The 20083-nt window shown below is 29.7% G+C and overlaps 2 protein-coding genes across 8 annotated transcripts in view; one reads left to right on the top strand and one right to left on the bottom strand.

Moving 5' to 3' along the window:
• Window positions 1–20083, bottom strand: part of LOC123703582 (solute carrier family 12 member 4) — a 289109-nt gene that overhangs the window by 177578 nt on the left and 91448 nt on the right. The window lies entirely within an intron of this gene.
• The window catches only part of LOC123704136 (monocarboxylate transporter 9-like), a 32102-nt gene that overhangs the window by 4225 nt on the left and 7794 nt on the right, over window positions 1–20083 (top strand). Inside the window, exons 2-5 of the mRNA XM_045652467.1 lie at window positions 3630–3756; window positions 5160–5582; window positions 5815–6160; window positions 8544–8691. Coding sequence (XP_045508423.1) covers window positions 3630–3756; window positions 5160–5582; window positions 5815–6160; window positions 8544–8691 — 1044 coding nt within the window. The remainder of the gene's footprint in view (window positions 1–3629; window positions 3757–5159; window positions 5583–5814; window positions 6161–8543; window positions 8692–20083) is intronic.

Raw genomic sequence — 20083 nt, 5'->3', positions numbered from 1 at the left:
AGCGTTTCTCAATATAATTCGAAACAGTAGTTCCTGATTAGTGCGTTTAAAAATCAAACATAGGTTCCTAGCTCTATATCTATAACGGTATCTATAGATTCATAGTAACGTTCAATTATTTATTGTTATGAAACTTATATAATTGCCTTTTTTACATACATATTTTATATACCTATTGGCAATAAATTGCTTATTTAAACTATAGGTAATATGACGCAATAATTCATGTTTAAAACGAAACACCGAACCACATGTAAGGGTCATACATAATCACAAACAAAATTATGTAATTTATTCTAAAATGTCCAATCACTTGATTATCACTAGACCTAATCTAGATTCTAGACTATGATAGAGAACTAGTCTCTATTACTACATAATTAATGTCTATCAAATAATACACGCGGAAAATAACTCAGTCTGTCCGCATCATTTTCGTAACTATGCGTCTAATTAACCAATTCATTATGATTAGTGTTAACTGAGGTGTGAATGTATTAACGATTTCGTTACACTTGTATTATTTGTATATACTGACTTGGTCTATTAAATGCAATTAAGTAGTGTATGTAGTATGTTTAATTACTAAGTGCGAATATCGGGTCGTTGAACTTGCGTGATTTTTTATTTTCTTACAGAAGTGATGAAGAGTTACAGTTTATTACTTACATTTGAAAACTATTTCTATTGGATCAACATAGCCAAAATTGAATGAATACATTAAAGAACTTGTCATTTAGATTAGGACAGTATTAATTCTTCAAATGATTCTATAACCATATAAATACTCCAAAATCGAAAGCAGGCGTATATTTAATTTTTATATGCACATATATTATGAAAATTCCAACGGAAAAGATACACGATTTTTAATAGTATTACATAGCATACATAAAATTACAATTATAATAATATTTTGTACCTATATATAGATCTATTTACTCGCGTGATTTTTTTTTTATCACACAGTCATGTTAAACACCACGTTTGAGTGGTGAGTTGGTTTTTAATTCAAATTATCAATGACAACCTACGTTTTAAATACATTTTCTACTTAATAAGAAAACGTGATATTTATAAAATTGAATATCCATACAGTCTAATCAAATTTACATAGTAATAACGGTGCCGATACATGCAATAAAAATAAAAACAAGTAACATCACATGAGCTTTAAATAGAATCTGGACAAGCACGAATTGAATTACCCTAGAGGTGGTTCGGTACATTAATTAAATAAATAAAAATATATAAGGTAAATTTGAAAAAATAAAATTATAGGTATAAAAAATTGCCCCATTAAGTTGATAAATAATATTGTAAAACAAACAAAAAAATAAATACCGTGGGTGTAACCGTTATCATTAGTTTTCTTTTGCGATTTTAGACGTCTTATACATGACATATTTTAACAAAGCAAGCTTTTGTCTCACCAGAATATAGTTTACAGTTATTCAAAATATAGTTAAGGTTTAAACTAATAATAATACAATACCTATTAACAAATAAGTTTAAATATAAACTCACTAATCACTTGTTTATAATGATTTACGGAAATTCAAAAAGTAATTGATCGTACATCAATATTATGTTTAAACTTTAAAATGCTAATGAATGCGGCGAAATTCCTACCTCTAACTATTGCTTAACATTATATTGAGAATAATTAAACTTGATACTAGAATCCATAAATTATGTTCTAATCTATTACAGGTATAAGAGCGACTTATCTAATAAAACCCGCTCACTAGACGGTATCTATAAAAATCAATTAAAGGGACCCTTCCGTGACGTCACGTCAAGATATAAAACAAAACTCGCTACATTTTTTTTATATTACACCAATACACATTCTTTCCATTAAATCTATAAATATATAAAACGTATTATAGTTTTGGATTATAATAAATCCATATTCATGTACTCAGATAGTCCATTTGCTATTTTCAGCTAAAATATTATTGGTACGGAAAAATCTCTTACATATTCCAGGTAGTTAAAAAATGAATTTAAAATGTTAATTTTATATCATCGGTATTTGGTTAAGTTGTATAGGTATAACTTGATTCTTTGACGTCATAGCATTTTTATTGTATAGTATTCGGTTTTTAATTTTGACATTATTATTATTGGTACTAGTAGTTGATCTTAGCGTAATGATAGCCTTCCTCGATAAATGGACTATCTAACACTGTTAAAATTTTTCAAATCGGACCCGTAGTTCCTGACATTAGCGCGTTCAAAGAAACAAACTCTTCAGCTTTATAATATTAGTATAGATTTAGGAGAAAAAGCTAATAATGGTACAACCATTTGAAAAAATACTACCTACGTTACAAACTGCTATTTTTCCTTGTATAATCTTCTAATAGAAATTATCAACATTTGATTTGCAAATACGTAAAAATATCTTACCCATTATTTAAACAAAGTTGTTGTTTGGCAGATCTTATTCTAGGGATTTCTAATATAAATAGAATTTATTTCGCACTACTATCACAACACTCTAAGATAAGCTTTGTGTTCATAACCACACATGTTTTATTTCCTCAAATTATTTTATCTTATTTTATTTCATCATATAGTTATTTTTAGTCTACCTCATACTTTAACTGAAAAGCATCAGATTTAAAATTAAGATGCACTTCTGTTAAGATAAAAGGAAACAAAAAATATAATGGAATTCCTACGTGTGTCTCAAAATAACATTCCACTTATGTAAAGCTAGATAGTTGACTAGTTGCTAAGCTAGTGTATATATTTTCTGTAAATACCTAAATGGCTTGTAATTATTATAATGAGCCATGTGTATTTTATTGGTATGCTAATAGTTTAAACATAGCATTGGAAGAGGAGTAACTGCTAAAAGCTGTTACTGGGAAAAATAAATGTCATGTTCCTACTTCAATAATAATATTATATTCTAGGGTTTATCGTACTTCGTTTAGTTTCTTATTTTTAGTATTAAGATTTTTCTGAAAATAATATGAAAAATTCTGATGTAATTGTTGTGCAAATTTTTGTTGATTTATTGTTCTTTAATTGACGCTATCAATCTAACTTATTGTATTACTTTTTTACACTACGTAATTAAGGCCAGTAGCCTATTTTGCATAATATGTACATTCTATTTTATAAGTGTAATCGAGCTTAATCTTTTTTCTTACATTAAGGACAATGTAATTGATTCTAGTGTTTACATTTTAACTAAATTAATGGTGCGGTATATAGAAGTCGACGTGACATGCATGCTTCAGTGGCTTGCTTATTTGTATCAGCTTAAACATTTAAGATAAGTCCCTAGAATATTTTGTGATTAAACGTAAAACGATTTGGTTTTCTAAGTTGCATATAATTATAAGAACTAAATACCAGAGTTGAAGCTACTGGATTTTATATTATTATGTCCAGACTTACGACTATTTAAAAACACAATACGATTTAATAAATAAACATTACATATCAGCGAAATGTTTTCACTATTTGACTAGTAACTTTCCATACATGTAGAAAAAGTCCCATACTTGTTATTGTAACGGTATTCAGCTGAACGTTCAGACGCGCATAAAACAGTATTACATTATGATTTATGATTGTATTTTGGATAGTAATAAAGTATTTTGTTGCAGATAGCTGGCACTGCTCACCAGCCCGTATTTGGGTTTATATACAATGATTTTTTAGACGAACTCGGTGTTGGAACCGGCGCTGTCACCCTTGTGTATGGAGTGTTCCAGGTTACGCTCGCTATTGCTGGTAAATATTGCTTTCATTACATTTTCACATTTTCTAGAGTAAGAAGAATATAATAAATCTGCCATATATTATATTCTGTAGTTAATAGTAAAATATTTAATAGCGTTTGTAATAAAATTGTAATACAATTACACGATATGTATTTCCGATTTTAAATTTTTCTGTTAAGATTATTAATGTATGTAATAATGTAACGACTGACGTAAAGAATCTGGATATATTTTAATACTAGCTGCGCTTCGCGGTTTCACCTGCGTGGCTCCGCTCCGGTTGCTCTTAGTGTTATGATATAGCCTTTAGCCTTCCTGGATAAATGGGCTATCTAACACCGAAATAATTTTTCAAATCGGACCAGTAGGAAGTTCCTGAGATTAGCGCCTTCAAACAAACAAACAAACTCTTCAGCTTTATAATATTAGTATAGATTATGTATGACATAATTAAGACACTCCTTTTGTTTAGTTTGGTACTTTGTTTGCGCAATTTTATTTCGTGTGTTATTATAGTGGGAGATACTATCATAGACGCGGCTTCTTAGTAAACATTACATTCTTTATCTTGTGTGTCTATGATTTCTTTTTATTTTAAATTGTTTTAAATAAAAAATTCCATAACGTTATAACCTAGAGATTTCATTTCATTAAACAAATAATTGCACCCACATCAGTTTCTAGAATGTTGCAAATGAATGTATAAAAAGTAAATTAAAATGGAATTATCATGAGAAGGGTTATACTGGTATTATTATCTCGATGCATACGAATTAAACGATTATGTAATTCTTGTTCAAAATTGATAATAATTATTTAATATGTATTTGCTGTTCCACTTTAATAGTTTGAACTTTGAAGTTAATCTTTTGTATTCATGTATTTTAATCTATGAATGTATTTGAGAGAACTTACATATTATTTGCAACTTGACTTCGAGTTTGAAGTAAGTAGGAAAGGTCACCAAAAAGCTATAATTATAAAAAATTAATTACGCATAATAAAGTAAATGTAAAAATTTACATTTAGACACATTTTTCATCACATTGTTATGTTATAAAATACTGATTATATTTTAAATCGAAACATTTATTCAAAGAAATATAAAATTAATTTGATTTGTTAGTCATACTTTGAATTAATTATTAGATATATTATTATACTGATGTTTTTTTATTATGACATTATACTAGAAATGAATGCCACATTGGGAATAAATCATAACTTATTTTTTAAACTTTTAAAATATTAACATAGCAACTATTACTGAACGAAAATAATATAATATAATAATCCGTTAAACATATATCAAACAAAACATATTTTACAAAGATTATAAAATAACAAAACTTAATGCAAATATGCAGGAACAATGGTTTTAAACAGGCAATAAAAAACTATGTTTATTTTCAGGATTCTCCGCAAACATAGCACTGAAGAAATTATCACTAAGACAAGTTGGACTTATCGGAGCGTTTATTTACACTTTCGCATCATTTTTAGCCATTTTTGTGGTGTCAACAACACAACTGATTATAACAAATGGATTCTTGCAAGGGTTAGGGATGGGCCTCCTCATTCCGGTGTCATATACCAGCTTTAACAGTTATTTTACAAGGAAAAAAGTGCTTTATTTAAGTCTATGTAAGGCATCTATTGGACTGATAACGATGGTGTATCCATTGTTCATAAAGTTTACTATAACTGAATATGGATTTCGGGGCACGTTAGCTATTTTGTGCGCGATATCTTCTCACAGTATTTTCGGGGCATTAGTTATGCACCCAGTACAATGGTATATGGTGAAGCGAGTGAAATCATGCGAAAAAATTGTTTGTAAGTATATTTTTTACAATTCATATTAAATAATCCTTATCAGACTATACCTCTTGGCTCTTTATACTAAAAAATGTTTCAATATTAAAACAAATCTCGGGCAAACGTGCAAACTGACAATTCCAATATAAATATTACCTATCTTTTCCTGCTTGTCACGTAGCATTAAAATGTATTATGATTTAAACTATTTAACACATGAATACGATATAAATTGGCAATTCTATTCCAGTGATCCCACCAACGCCAGCCATCGAAAACGGCAAAAGTTTCGACTACCCGAAGAGTATAAACGGGACAAAACAAGACGCGAGATCTGTAGAGAACTTGTACATAAAGCACGGCTTAGAGAACCACAAAGGATCTGGGCTTTTATTCATTCCCAACTTGACCGACTCTAGGAGATTAAGTATTCCCGTGGTTTTGATACCAGCGGACAAGAGCGATGGCAAGTTCAACTCTAGTGACAATGTGTATATAGAGAACCTTTATAAAGCGGCGTCCGTGTCCAGTTTGGGCAACTTCGGCAACATGGGATCTACGCCCATGCCAATTATCAAGAACAAGGAAGGTAAATGGTAAGGCTCTTTACTAGTTCAAATAATAATTATTTAAATCGTAATAAATTTGAATAAGCAGATGCTAACACTGAATAACTCTTCACAGATATTAAAAAAAAATAGATACGAACAACAAGAATACACATATTTTAGTCTAGAAACTGAATTATGTATAGACATAAAATTGTTTCCCGAGACATAACTGCCTGGTAATATTATAGACTGACACTGATTCTACACCTTTCACTGATCGAGATGCTATTTTTAAATTACTATCTACGATTTTTGCATAATGTATCTTATTTTGAATATCAATTAATTGGCGTCATTAAACCAGTATTTATTTTGATCTATTTCCTTTTACGAGTTCGGATAACCATAAATTAGACCCTTTAAATGGAATCCTAGATATGCGACAAAGTCCCAAAAGCTGATCTAATGAGGGTTGATTTATCTATTAAGGTTTTTTAGGGTCTTAGAATTTCGTCTGAAGATAATTTGTTTCTATTTCTTCTTAGGCTAATAAGAATTAATGATTTATGTTCTTATATGCTCGTTGGAAGTGATAATGTAACAAGGAGTTATTTATCTTATTTTAACGTTTCAATAATTATTGAGCAGACACATAAATAATAAATGAAACATGTACTAAAAAACGCAATTTATTGCGACTGCGTAAAAAATAGTATTCATTTTTATCTAAGTATTTTATTGGTTAATTTATTAAGTGTGAATCTGATGACTATAAATTTAGACCGGACTCTCAGTGGAGTTTCGTTTGCAAAAATAGCGGACCTAAATCTGACTTCTGAGTTCTGATATATATTGTATAGATCCCAGACATCCTATAGACAGATGTTGCCAACCAGTTTTGTGGTCCCCCTGCCCGCACCCCGGTAATTAAATATGGCATACAAAGAAAAAAATAAAAATTTCCAAAACATGCCGTGTGGGGTATCAAATGAAAGAGCTTATTGAGTAGATCACGAATATATAGCATACTATATACATTTCTTACACTTTCTCTAAGATTTTTTAGAAAATTTACGAAAATGGTCAATTTTTGAGTTAACTTTAAACCACTATAGATTGAAAACTCATGAATAAAACTGATGATAAAACCGTGTAAATGTCAATCCAACTGTCGCACAATGTCTTGTACCTGCATAAAAGCAGCACTGAAATGAATATCCTTGTAAATGTGTAAACAATAATTGTAAAAACTTGTAACAAAATCAAACTGTTACTTGCATGTGTAAGCATTTTTCTCCGTAAATTTCGTAAAAATGGATCAAAATAAAATAATTCTATTAGTTTACTACCTTGTATTTTATTTATAACACAAAATTACCAATAATTTCATAATTCAAACCAAAAACTTTGTAATTTATCAATAATATTTGTGATGGAGGGGAGGGGGGAGGGGGATCACAAAACTGGTTGGCAACATCTGTTTATAGGATGTCTGGGATCTATATGATATATATCAGAAGTCAGATTGAGGTCCGCAATTTTTGCAAACGTCTCCACTGAGTCCGAAATTTTAAGAAATACATATATTGAAATATCGAAACTCGCCATCTTTGAATGCTCCCCCCACTCCCCCATGCAACTATTTCACTGTACGAACTATTGAATCGTAAACAATGGACTATTGTTAATTATTTAAAATAATAATTTAAAAAATATTTTCATGAGTTTTCAATCTATAGTGGTTTAAAGTTAACTCAAAAATGGACCATTTTCGTAAATTTTCTAAAAAATCTTAGAGAAAGTGTAAGAAATGTATATAGTATGCTATATATTCGTGATTTACTCAATAAGCTCTTTCATTGGATACCCCACACGGCATGTTTTGGAAATTTTTATTTTTTTCTTTGTATGCCATATTTAATTACCGGGGTGCGGGCAGGGGGACCACAAAACTGGTTGGCAAAATCTGTCTATAGGATGTCTGGGACCTATACAATATATATCAGAAGTCAAATTTAGGTCCGCTATTTTTGCAAACGAACATCTCCTTGGAGCCTGCTCTAATTACTAGATTTGTTACTTTTCTTAATAATAAACTACCTTGCGTGACGTATACACATAATGTAAAAATATATAATAAACGAAATGACATCAAGCGAAATAGTAGGATTTTATAGATCAAAAGCCAAAATCGGGCATATTTGAAAAACTCAGAATCATTTGCTAATATGTATTCTAACAAAATATAACCGATATCGTATCTTTAGAATATTGTTCCAATGATATTCTATAATGTTTATAATGTGGATATTTATAAAAAAAGAAGATTAATTTCTACCATACCCAGCTAATATAAAGCGACATCTAATAATATTTTAATATTATCGTAAAGTTACTGTGTGATATTAATAAAATTTCATATTTTTAGGCAAACAGTGGCTGAATTTCTTGATCTGACTCTTCTGAAGGATCCTATCTTCGATAATATAATTTTCGGGCTGGCGCTGTCGTTTTTCGCTGACCTTACATTCTTTACATTGGAACCACTTTTCTTGGACAAAAACAATCTCTCAAAGGTGAGTCGCATTGATTTACTATGTTATACATACCTAGTTGTTTACAAAATATTTTAATCTATACAACATGATTTTAAATGTCTGATATAAATATCACCGTATTTTATACATATTGTTGATCCTTTTTTAGAAATTAATTTCGAACAGAAAATATATCTAAATGCATTCGAATGACGCACGTGTATTTTGTATAATTGATTCATAAATAAGATATTTAGTTATTTTACAACGGCATATAATATTATAATGTTACTCTACATAACTATTCAAGAATTTTTAAGACACAGAAAAAAAAGAAACGTGAGGTTAACTTAAGTCACGTTCACCGTCGATTATAATAAAATTTATGTATCGTTTTAAACTTGCTTCTTTTGACGTAGATAACATGTTTATAATTAACTTTGAAACTGGTGTCTAGGTCTATCGGAATTTATTTTTTCGGTCGAGTTTTATGTCATACCATAACGATTTAATTCAATGCATAGGTGAATGAACATCTTTTTTCAAAAAAGGTAAAATCAACATATTTTTTCCATAAACATAATATCGACTTCTTTCTATGAAAACAATCATTTATTTACTTTGATTTATTTACAACTCTATACTGGCATTTTATCGTACTAAATGATAATTTATTACGGGCAATATTCATTCCTTTTTCGGTTCCAATCTCTTTCAAAAAAAAGGAGAAGCGTGACCATGTTCCTCTTTACACCCATATCTAATAGTAGATATTAGTAATAGTAGCTTGTGAGAATCCTTCCAAATATTCAAAAATTCTAAATAAGTTATCAGCTAAAACAAACAGATGCATAAATACGAATAATTGTTAAACCAAGAATATTACAGGTTATTTATGTTACTTCGACATTTCATTACCAACAGAATATAACGACATTGGCCATTTTATTCGGTGTAAAGTTAAATGTAGAGCCAGTCTAGTTAACTTTTTTTATTAAAAATATATATTTTATAAGCCTTTAATATGTATAAGAAAGCACTTCTATGAAATTGAATAAGTATTCCGTAAAATTGTTACTTTGAAAAATGTTCGCATGCGATTTAGAAACACATTTTGCAGTTCATTACACTAAAATAAATGTGATTGATCTAACCTGATATTTGCAATATTATTACATTCAATTAACACGAGTGGAACAATTAAGAAGTCAAATCGAATATTTCGGCTGTGGTTTAAAATTACGGAAAGAGTCAAATTACCACAGAACTATATCAAGATTACAATAACCCAAGGATAGTTTCACAAAAAAATATTTTTAATATACCTATGTATTATTATACAATATTATTTATATATTTGGGAAATAAATACGATTTAAATAATTTCCACGAATTATTGCCTATTTTGTAAACTTGCTTTTGTTCCTATGCAAAGGAAATATGAAGGCATACCTACATAATATCTCCCTAACGAAGGAATAATACAAAACAACCTTTAATTGCAAACTACTATCTATACCATAGTGATAAAAAGAAAGAACACTACATAGTGTGAAAGTAAATGCCTTCCTTCAACTTCCGCTAGACTAATGACGCAAAATTTATGCGAATATTTGAAATTTTTATACCACGTGAGTCAGTGCTAATTGATATCAATCCATTAATTAAACTAGACATATGAATGAACAAATAGTAAGGCCAATAGACAGTCAGGAATTTTGCGTTTTTGTTTATGAAATGTCCTTGATTATTAGTATATTTATAAAACAGAGAACACCTTGAGTGTGTCTAGATATTTTTAATATCAATGGATATTATGTTCGGGTTAATATTTAGGTCAGTTTTGTTACATAACATTGAGGAAAAAATAAAACAGCATTTTATGTGGGAACGGCGTTGCTACAAATAAGAAAAGGTCTTTGACTTGGCTTTGCTCGTATCTATTACCTAGTGAAACGTTAGTTATTTTTCATCAAGTTTGATAACAGTTAAATGTGAAATTAACCGACTTAGCCGAATTAACAGCAAAGTTAATGGAACGTCTTACGTCATATGACTAACTAGGTACTTTAAAAGATAATCATGCAACAATATTCAATGACATTATAATTAAAATATTCACCAAATATTGTATAATAAAATCACATTTCGGTACACGTGACGATGGCACATATAATTCGTCAGCCCTTTGTAATTACGTTATTAATTATTATAAGTATAGAATATAGATTGTGAATAAATAATAAATATTACATAACGCTTTGCATTTCTTTGATAATCTGTGTTTTTCTATGAATAAGGTGTACTATTACTATATAGTATACTAGCTTACCGCCCGCGGCTTCGCCCGCTTTCTCTAAAACGATTTGAGATTTAAACTATCCTATCTCTCAAGTTGGATCAAACTGCACATGGTGTGCGACTATGCAGTAGATTTTGATGCATTTTTTAAAGGTAGCTAAGTTCGAAGAAAGTTTTAGTTTTTTAATTTGTTTAGCTTTAGAAAAAGCTGGCTCGGACACGATTGGAAGGCTAACAATATTATAATTCTAATATGAAACATCTATTAAATAAAGTTAAAGTTAGAATTATGAATTGTTTTTAATGGGAGGTGAACCAGCAAGGCGTATATAATAATGAACATCGTTATAATAATTAGTGAGAAAAAAAATCCAGACAACGATACAGTACCTATACCTGATGACTTTATATTATTTTATTTCGATGTAGGTATTTTAGTTTCATCTAAATTTCTAATACCTAAGTCTGATATTATTAAGGTACTCTGTACTTGACATTTATTGATTATCTTAATCCACGTGCTTGCGTCATTCTCATAAAAAATCGTAAAATATCAAACAGATAAATAAAATCCATGTTGAAGCGTTATGTCAATTGATAACATAAATATAATTAGGTACCTAATTGATCTTTATTTAACCGCTTTGTTAACATTTTTTTTCTCATAAAATCATAATTATTACAAAAACATAAAACTCTTCAAACCAATCGTTTAAACTTGAAAATTTGAAAGTTTCAAAATAATCAACAAAATGTTCGAACAAAATGTGCGTGAAAAATTTATTATTAACATTCCAAATTAAATAGAACAATTACCAATGGAACCATATCAAGCCACATAAAATAAACCAAACTTATAAACAAATTTCTTTCAATCAATGGTTAAGTACGCCCATGAAAGTATAACAGAATTGGCGAGCATTATCTGGTACTTTCTTTCGGTTTGAAGTTTCCGTTCGACCTCCTTCAGAGCAAGTGTAGACACGAGGTTACGATCGAGTATTCCGGAGGTTTTGCCGCGAGGAATGCAGATAGGGTTGCCAAAATGCTTAACGATGTATAATTAGCATATGTATTATATTTTATTGATTTTATAGATTAAGATAGATCAGATATAAGAGATTATTTAAAAACTAAATATTTTATCGTATTCTGTATTAATAATATTTATAGGTATATTATATTATCTTCTCTAAATCTTTGTCCCACGGTTCATTTTATGCGAAAATGTAGGTATAATCAAATGCAATAATGCATATTAAGATAAACAAAGTTTACTGTTTCAACGAATCTAGATTAGTCTGATTTTATTCACATAAATTAACATTTAAAAAATTTGTTTGTGTAATATTCTAACATAATAATAATTAATAACAATAGATAAACGTTTGATAAATATGTTAAAATTATAAAAGCACAACCCTGATACAGTCAATGAAAATCATTGTGCAATATTGTTCACAAATAACCAGTTATTGTACTGCGAATAGTTTTCAAGTTTTGGTAACCGAAACAACTTAACACATTTAATCCGAACATTAAGTCACTTTTTATAATAATTAATTTATACGCTTAACATTTCTACGACTGCATCTAACCAAACGAAAAACGTTAAGATGTAAATCAGCGATCATTTAATATCAAATTAACAAAATTCAGCGATTTACATTAATTAAAATGATACGTTGGTTCTATTGTATTTTATTAAAATTTATTTATTAATGAATTATTAATTATTGTATTGCAAATATGACTTTTAAATATGCGTAAATATATGTTAATCTTTAAATTTGCGTATCTACAGTATGTTGTTTATCAAAGCATTGTAATTAATATTCTCCAAATAGTTGCAGATCATGAAGTCTTGTGTTTTTTATGCAAATAAATTAGGTCTTAGAACGTGTGTTCTATAAATAAAACAATCAATTATCTCATATAAATAGATTGTATCCTTCTCAAGTCAATACGCTTTTGTATAATAACAGTTATAATTATAATATTTATCTAATGTTGCGCAATGTTTCGGAACATCTGATGTTACTGACCGCGCACAAACTACTTATTTAATGATATTCACTATTAAATATTCCAAGAAGTTACAAGTTATGCAAACTAATTAAATAGGTAGGTATCTATTATGATTTTGCGAAAGGTATTTTTAAAGAATGTTCATACATTCAATTAATTTTGAATTAAAATTAATTAAATTAATTTTAATTAAATAATTGATATTTTCTTGAATCCAAACAGTTTTGTTAAATTATAAAAAAAAAACTCTTATATATTTTATTGCCCCAATTCGCCCCAATATAATTTTAAACCTAAAAACACGAAAGCCGTAGTTCTGTGGCCTTATTAAAGCAGTAATTAAGTTTGAGTAGATAAGTCATAGAAACCTTTGGAAGTTGGAACCTTAGCCTTCCGTATAGCGAGCTTCGTCACCTAAAAGATAAACAAAATATTTGGCCATTAATTTTGACCTTAAATTTATAAATTCATTCATAATAAACAGGTAATAAAAATGTATCTTACATTTCCATACTGAAATAATTCCACTGTTATTCTATGTAACTATTAAAAGTTTTTTTAATTAATCACTATACCGATACAATGCTATGCTTTTATACTACCAAAATATTTCGAGGTAATACTTAAATTATGATAAAATAAATCCATGTTTTAAACTTCATCATAACGAAATGAACGTCATTCGATTAGTTGTTAAACAATTCTGCGTAAGATACAATTGCATATTGTTTTTCTTTGCATTTAAACTTAAGGGGCTTAGAAGAGCTAAACGAGGCAAAACTCGAGTTTTATAATGCTTTAAAGTATATGATTAACTGTAGTAAAAAATCTCAGACAAATATATGATATTCTTCAGGATATATACTAGCTAGATATCGAGCTGAAAACACAATACAACTTACTTTACTCGATAGAAAAAAATCACAAAGATACCTCTAAAAGAATCTTTTGATGCTTAAAAACCATACTTAACTACATGCAATCATTCTGTTTTTACGGCAAATAATTCTACAAGCAACATACTAAAATAATGTCGATTTATTTTTTTAGTCCAATCAATAGATTTCGAGTAAATCGAAAATTCTTATTCCCAAACCAAAAACGTACGCATGTGTGCGTGAACGCCTGTGTACCGACACTACCGGCCGAGGCCTGTTACTAGACGGACGTGTCGCTTGTTTCCCTGATTTTTTCCCGCCAGAATTGTTTGTTTTTGTTGTTAAATTATTTTTAGAATCCATGTTCCTTACTATAAAACAGACTACTGATAAATTATTTGTAATTTTGTAATCTTTTGTTAATATTAAGTATGGGAAATAAAACAAAACCCGTCAAGAGCAATGACCTAGCTTTTTTATATTATATCATAGGTCAAGAGGACTAAAAACGTTCTTATAAATCAAACGTAAATCTGAACGATATGGTAGTAAAAGGTAAGAGCATTTTAGTGATATTATGTTTAGTGATATTTAGTATATATTTCAGAGGCGGCTCGTGACAAAATTGTATGGGTGTTCACTTGAAATAAAACAACGAAAATACAATAGCGTTAGCAGGATAATTTTATTACAAAAAAAATGAGCACCACATTATAAATGTCTATTTAAATTAAACACTAAAAATTAAAAAGTATTATAAAACTAATTCATTGTGTGTATATTACTCAGATCTTAGAGCGCGTTTCCACTATATCGTTCGGCCTATACAAAAATGTTTCGATATCCTAACATTACTATTTAATTTTATACTTATTCCTAGCAACACTCTGATTGTTGTTTTCAATAAAAACAAGTTTTTATTTGAAAGAAAATGGTTTTGACTTAATAAAAAAAAAATATATCATTCAATTTCACGTCCTTGAGCAAACGACAAGGCGACTACCGTTAAACAATAAAATATCGTGTACATAAAAATTTATTTTGTTATTAATATTTGACCATAATAATTACGAAACAAAACAAATAAATAAATCGTCACTTGATAGTGGAAAGTGGAAACACGCACAAAACCAAAATAAACCAGTTAGCAGTCTTTCGTCAGTCGCTTGGTAGTTTGGTACCGTTAGAACATAAAGCACACATTTTATTCAAAAGTTATAATTATTACGTAGTTTAGGTAATTGTTAAATTTTGTATTTGTTGATTGTTGTTATTATTTGTTATTATTGTTATAATATTTGTTGAAGTTTTTAATTTGTGTGTAAGTAAGTGTTGTAACTTTATATTGTTAATTGTTAATGTAAAAGTTATACGTATGTTAAATGTGCAAATATTAAAATAAAGTCTCATCTTTTTCAGAGGAGAAACACATATAGTTTAATTTAAAATCCCATATTTATATATATAACTAGATTTTCGCCCGCGGCTTCGCCCGCGTTTGCAAAGGAAAACCCGCATAGTTCCCGTTCCCGTGGGATTTCCGGGATAAAAATCCTATGTGTTAATCCAAGTAACCCTCTATATGTGTGCTAAATTTCATTGTAATCGGTTCAGTAGTTTTTACGTGAAAGAGTAACAAACATCCATACATCCATACAAAGTTTCGCATTTATAATATTAGTAGGATAAAAACTAAAAATAAAATGTTGTTTTTTTATTTGCTGACCATACACTACTACAAACGCAAAAATTTCTCCAAACTAATTTACTTGTACCATACCATATAAACTAATTTAACTGATCATGAATGTGAAGTTATTGCTTCAAGTCCAAATTCATCTAAGCAAGTACTAGAAGAAGCATATAATAGTACACAGGTAATTTTCAAAGTATATAATACGATTAAAATATGTTTTTTTTTTCGACCGCATATTTCAAATAATAAAAAAAATATAAGTATCATTGATTTAGTTTTACTTAATCACCCATATCCTTATATTATCCAAGTAATACAACAAATCAAAAATAAACAAATTGTCTCCTCTAGTTGTTTCTTAGTCACGTCAGTTTTTCACGTCGCTGTGGCGCCATCTAGTACAATACTCCGGCGTGATCTCCATCAGCCGTCGTAGATTGTGTTAATGTGTGCGCGAGTCACTCAATTTCAGCTAGCTCTTGTAATCCTCTTAAGAGGGCTTATTCAATTTAACGCAAGTCAAAATCTCCGCGATCTATTACGATAGATCGCGGCTTGCGCTATCCTTTTACTATGAACAGCATAAGTCCACAGGAGAGCGCCGAGCAACATGTCCTCTCTCTGGAAAGGCTCGCTGCCGACTGATTTTAATCGGGTCGCGCGCAGTGTTTTATAGTACTTTAAAAAAAATTGTAGAAAAATAATAGAGGTACCTTAGTTGATTTTTTAAATTTTATCTTATAAGTAAGACGTTCTTTTATTGCAATATGTAAAAATTATATTAAACTAAGTCAAATATCTTGGTGAAAATAATCATTTTGTCGACTATAATTTCTAAAAAAATTCACATTGTTCGGATTTTAATTTCGTAAGTTAGGAGTCCAAAATAAAAAAATCTTTTAACTAACTATTTTAATAAGGATTTTTGCAGTTAGTTAAAAAAAATTGTGTGTTAGATCTGTCAGCGATTTCAGATATTTTTAGCTTCGAAATTGACACTAAAAGCGAAATCAAGTAATCATCGGCTCAGTTATCTTGATGGTATTCACAAATACTGTATTAATTGAAAAAAACTCTTAACTAACTATATAGACAATAAAATTTCCTAAAATTATTAGTAATTCATATGTTTGTAAGATAAGTGGTTGATGGACAATCTGGTTTGAAAAATCACATATTTGAGCCAAACAGCGCACGGACCGCGTACACGGCCTTAACTTTGGTTTTCTTTGCATCCAAATTAATTTTGTTTGTATACTACAAATACTTATTTATTTATTTATTTATTTATTTATTTCATTAAGGATCACCAACATGACATACACTGATACAGAGATAAAAGCATTAAAGTAATTACAATCGTAGACATAGTGCTGTCACAATTATAGGCAACCACCACTAACAAATACAACATTAAATCCAAATCTAAGACACACAGTCTGCAGCTAACTGCAGATTAGGTAAAAAATACACATATACATAATACATAAAACATAAATCCAATTTTGACGGCAAAATAATCAAATTAATGTTAAAAGAAAACTACATTTGATCAACTGGGTTTTGGCAAAGGTTCAATCGAGAGCAATTCCTTTTTAAATTTATGTACAGTATTTGAGAAAATGTCAATAGTCTTATTATTGCCAGAAACTATATTATTATATTCTTTGGTAAGGCGAGAAATGCCTGAATAATGGCCTAGATTACTATTGTGGAATTTTGTATGGAACGGCATATTATTAGAATTTCTAGGCAATCTGACTGGAACTTTAAAGTTAAGCTGAGATACCAATGACGCACAATCGATTGACCCATTCACCAATTTATGTAAAAAGACCTGATCCAAAACCTTCCTCCTCTGATAAAGTGTTCGTATTTTAAAATAATCAAGACGTTCTGAGTAACTAAGAATTTTTTTGGCTACGTTGCAACTATACGCTAGATGCCACAAAAATCTTTTTTGAATGCGTTCAATATTGTTAATATCTAAATACAAGATTCATAATCTTGTATTTTGGATTCCATATTACGCTGCAATATTCTAATTTGCTTCTGACTAGGGCATTAAAGAGGGTAATTTTTGTGAGAGGGTTCCTAAAATTTTTACAAGTTCTCAGTAAAAAGCCCAACATTTTGAAACCGTTATTAATTATATTGTTGAAGTGGGCGTGAAAATTAAGTTTTGCATCGAGATAAACACCTAAGTCTTTTATTTTATCTACTGTTGCTAAGATATGATTATTAATCTGGTAACTGGGTGCAATAATGCCTCTACTTCTATGTCTGTTAAATCGTATATGGTAGCATTTTTCTGAGTTATGTTTCATTTTGTTGATGTTACACCATTCTGCCAAAGAGTTTATGTCCTTTTGGAGAAGAGTACTATCAGTGGTTGATTTAATTGTTCTCAGAATTTTAAGGTCATCTGCAAATAAAAATATTTTTGAGTACTTTAAGTTAAGTGGGAGGTCATTTATGAATATATTAAATAAAATGGGGCCAAGTGGGACCCTTGTGGAACTCCGGATTTAGTTGAAAAGGGCTCAGAGGCAAAACCGTTTACCACTACTCTAGAATAGCGACCCAAAAGATAACTCGAAAACCATCCCAACAGACCACCGCCAATACCTATGTTGTGTAACTTTTGGATCAATATATTGTGATCAACTTTATCGAATGCCTTGCAGAAATCTGTGTATATGACGTCAACACAAGTATGCGCTTCAACAGCCTCTACAAGACATTCGAGATAAAGTAGAAGATTTGTGCTGGTGGATCTATTTTTTGTGAAACCATGCTGAAACCTGCTGACCGATTGTTTGATATGGGAAGTGATAATTGGGCAGATAAGACTTTCAAATACCTTACCAAAAACAGATAGGATTGATATAGGTCGGTAATTGTTGATCAGATTCGCGTCGCCCGTTTTAGGAATTGGAACTATGATCGACTCCTTCCAAGCTGATGGAAAAATACTTTGTTTAAGTGATAAATTATATATAACAGTTAATGGATAACATAATTCCTTAGCACATTTTTTGGCAAATACATGCGGTATTGCATCTGAACCGGCACCTTTTTTTTGGTCTAGTCTCTTTAATGCTTTGAATACCAAATCTTGATTGATAGTTAAGAGGGCTTATTCAATTTAACGCAAGTCAAAATCTCCGCGATCTATTACGATAGATCGCGGCTTGCGCTATCCTTTTACTATGAACAGCATAAGTCCACAGGAGAGCGCCGAGCAACATGTCCTCTCTCTGGAAAGGCTCGCTGCCGACTGATTTTAATCGGGTCGCGCGCAGTGTTTTATAGTACTTTAAAAAAAATTGTAGAAAAATAATAGAGGTACCTTAGTTGATTTTTTAAATTTTATCTTATAAGTAAGACGTTCTTTTATTGCAATATGTAAAAATTATATTAAACTAAGTCAAATATCTTGGTGAAAATAATCATTTTGTCGACTATAATTTCTAAAAAAATTCACATTGTTCGGATTTTAATTTCGTAAGTTAGGAGTCCAAAATAAAAAAATCTTTTAACTAACTATTTTAATAAGGATTTTTGCAGTTAGTTAAAAAAAATTGTGTGTTAGATCTGTCAGCGATTTCAGATATTTTTAGCTTCGAAATTGACACTAAAAGCGAAATCAAGTAATCATCGGCTCAGTTATCTTGATGGTATTCACAAATACTGTATTAATTGAAAAAAACTCTTAACTAACTATATAGACAATAAAATTTCCTAAAATTATTAGTAATTCATATGTTTGTAAGATAAGTGGTTGATGGACAATCTGGTTTGAAAAATCACATATTTGAGCCAAACAGCGCACGGACCGCGTACACGGCCTTAATGATTGCAGATAAGAAGTAGCGTTGTGAGTCATTGAGTTCATATCACCATTATGTTGTGAGCTAGTCTCATATACCGAAGAAAAATAGTCGGCGAACATATTGCAAATTTGTGTGCCATCCGTTGCCGAGCTATTACCTAACTTCATAGGAGTAGGATATGTTCCCGAGTTTGATCTTTTATTTTTCACATACGACCACAATAATTTTGGGTTTGATTTTATAGAAGATTCCAAGTTAGATAAATAAGTAGAATAACACGAGGATATGAGTTTAGTACAATCTTTTTTAAGAGTTTCATAAGTGATTAAATCTAGGGGGCTGTTAAATTTTTTTACTCTGATACGATATTTATATTTTTGACGAAGCAATCGAATTAAGGATTTTGTGTACCATACAGGATATTTATTATTATGACTTTTAACTTTAGGAACAAACTTAACAATAGTTTTGACTTTGAACTTTGAAGGATTTATTATAATAGCGAGGTTGTAGCCTCAGTGTAGCTATTACCAAATCTGCAAACCGCATGTTAGTGGAAACGCCTGAAATGTATTAGCTTACACGCAAGTTTCATTTAACGAGTTACGTACCGAGAATATTCATTATTTGATGAACATGGAATTAAAATTATGAGTATAGGTAATTTAAAATATAAATATTTAGGTATGTTC

Source organism: Colias croceus, chromosome 1 (assembly GCF_905220415.1).
Source record: "Colias croceus chromosome 1, ilColCroc2.1".
Classification (NCBI taxonomy): domain Eukaryota; kingdom Metazoa; phylum Arthropoda; class Insecta; order Lepidoptera; family Pieridae; genus Colias; species Colias croceus.
This window is presented reverse-complemented; position numbering and strand designations above follow the sequence as displayed.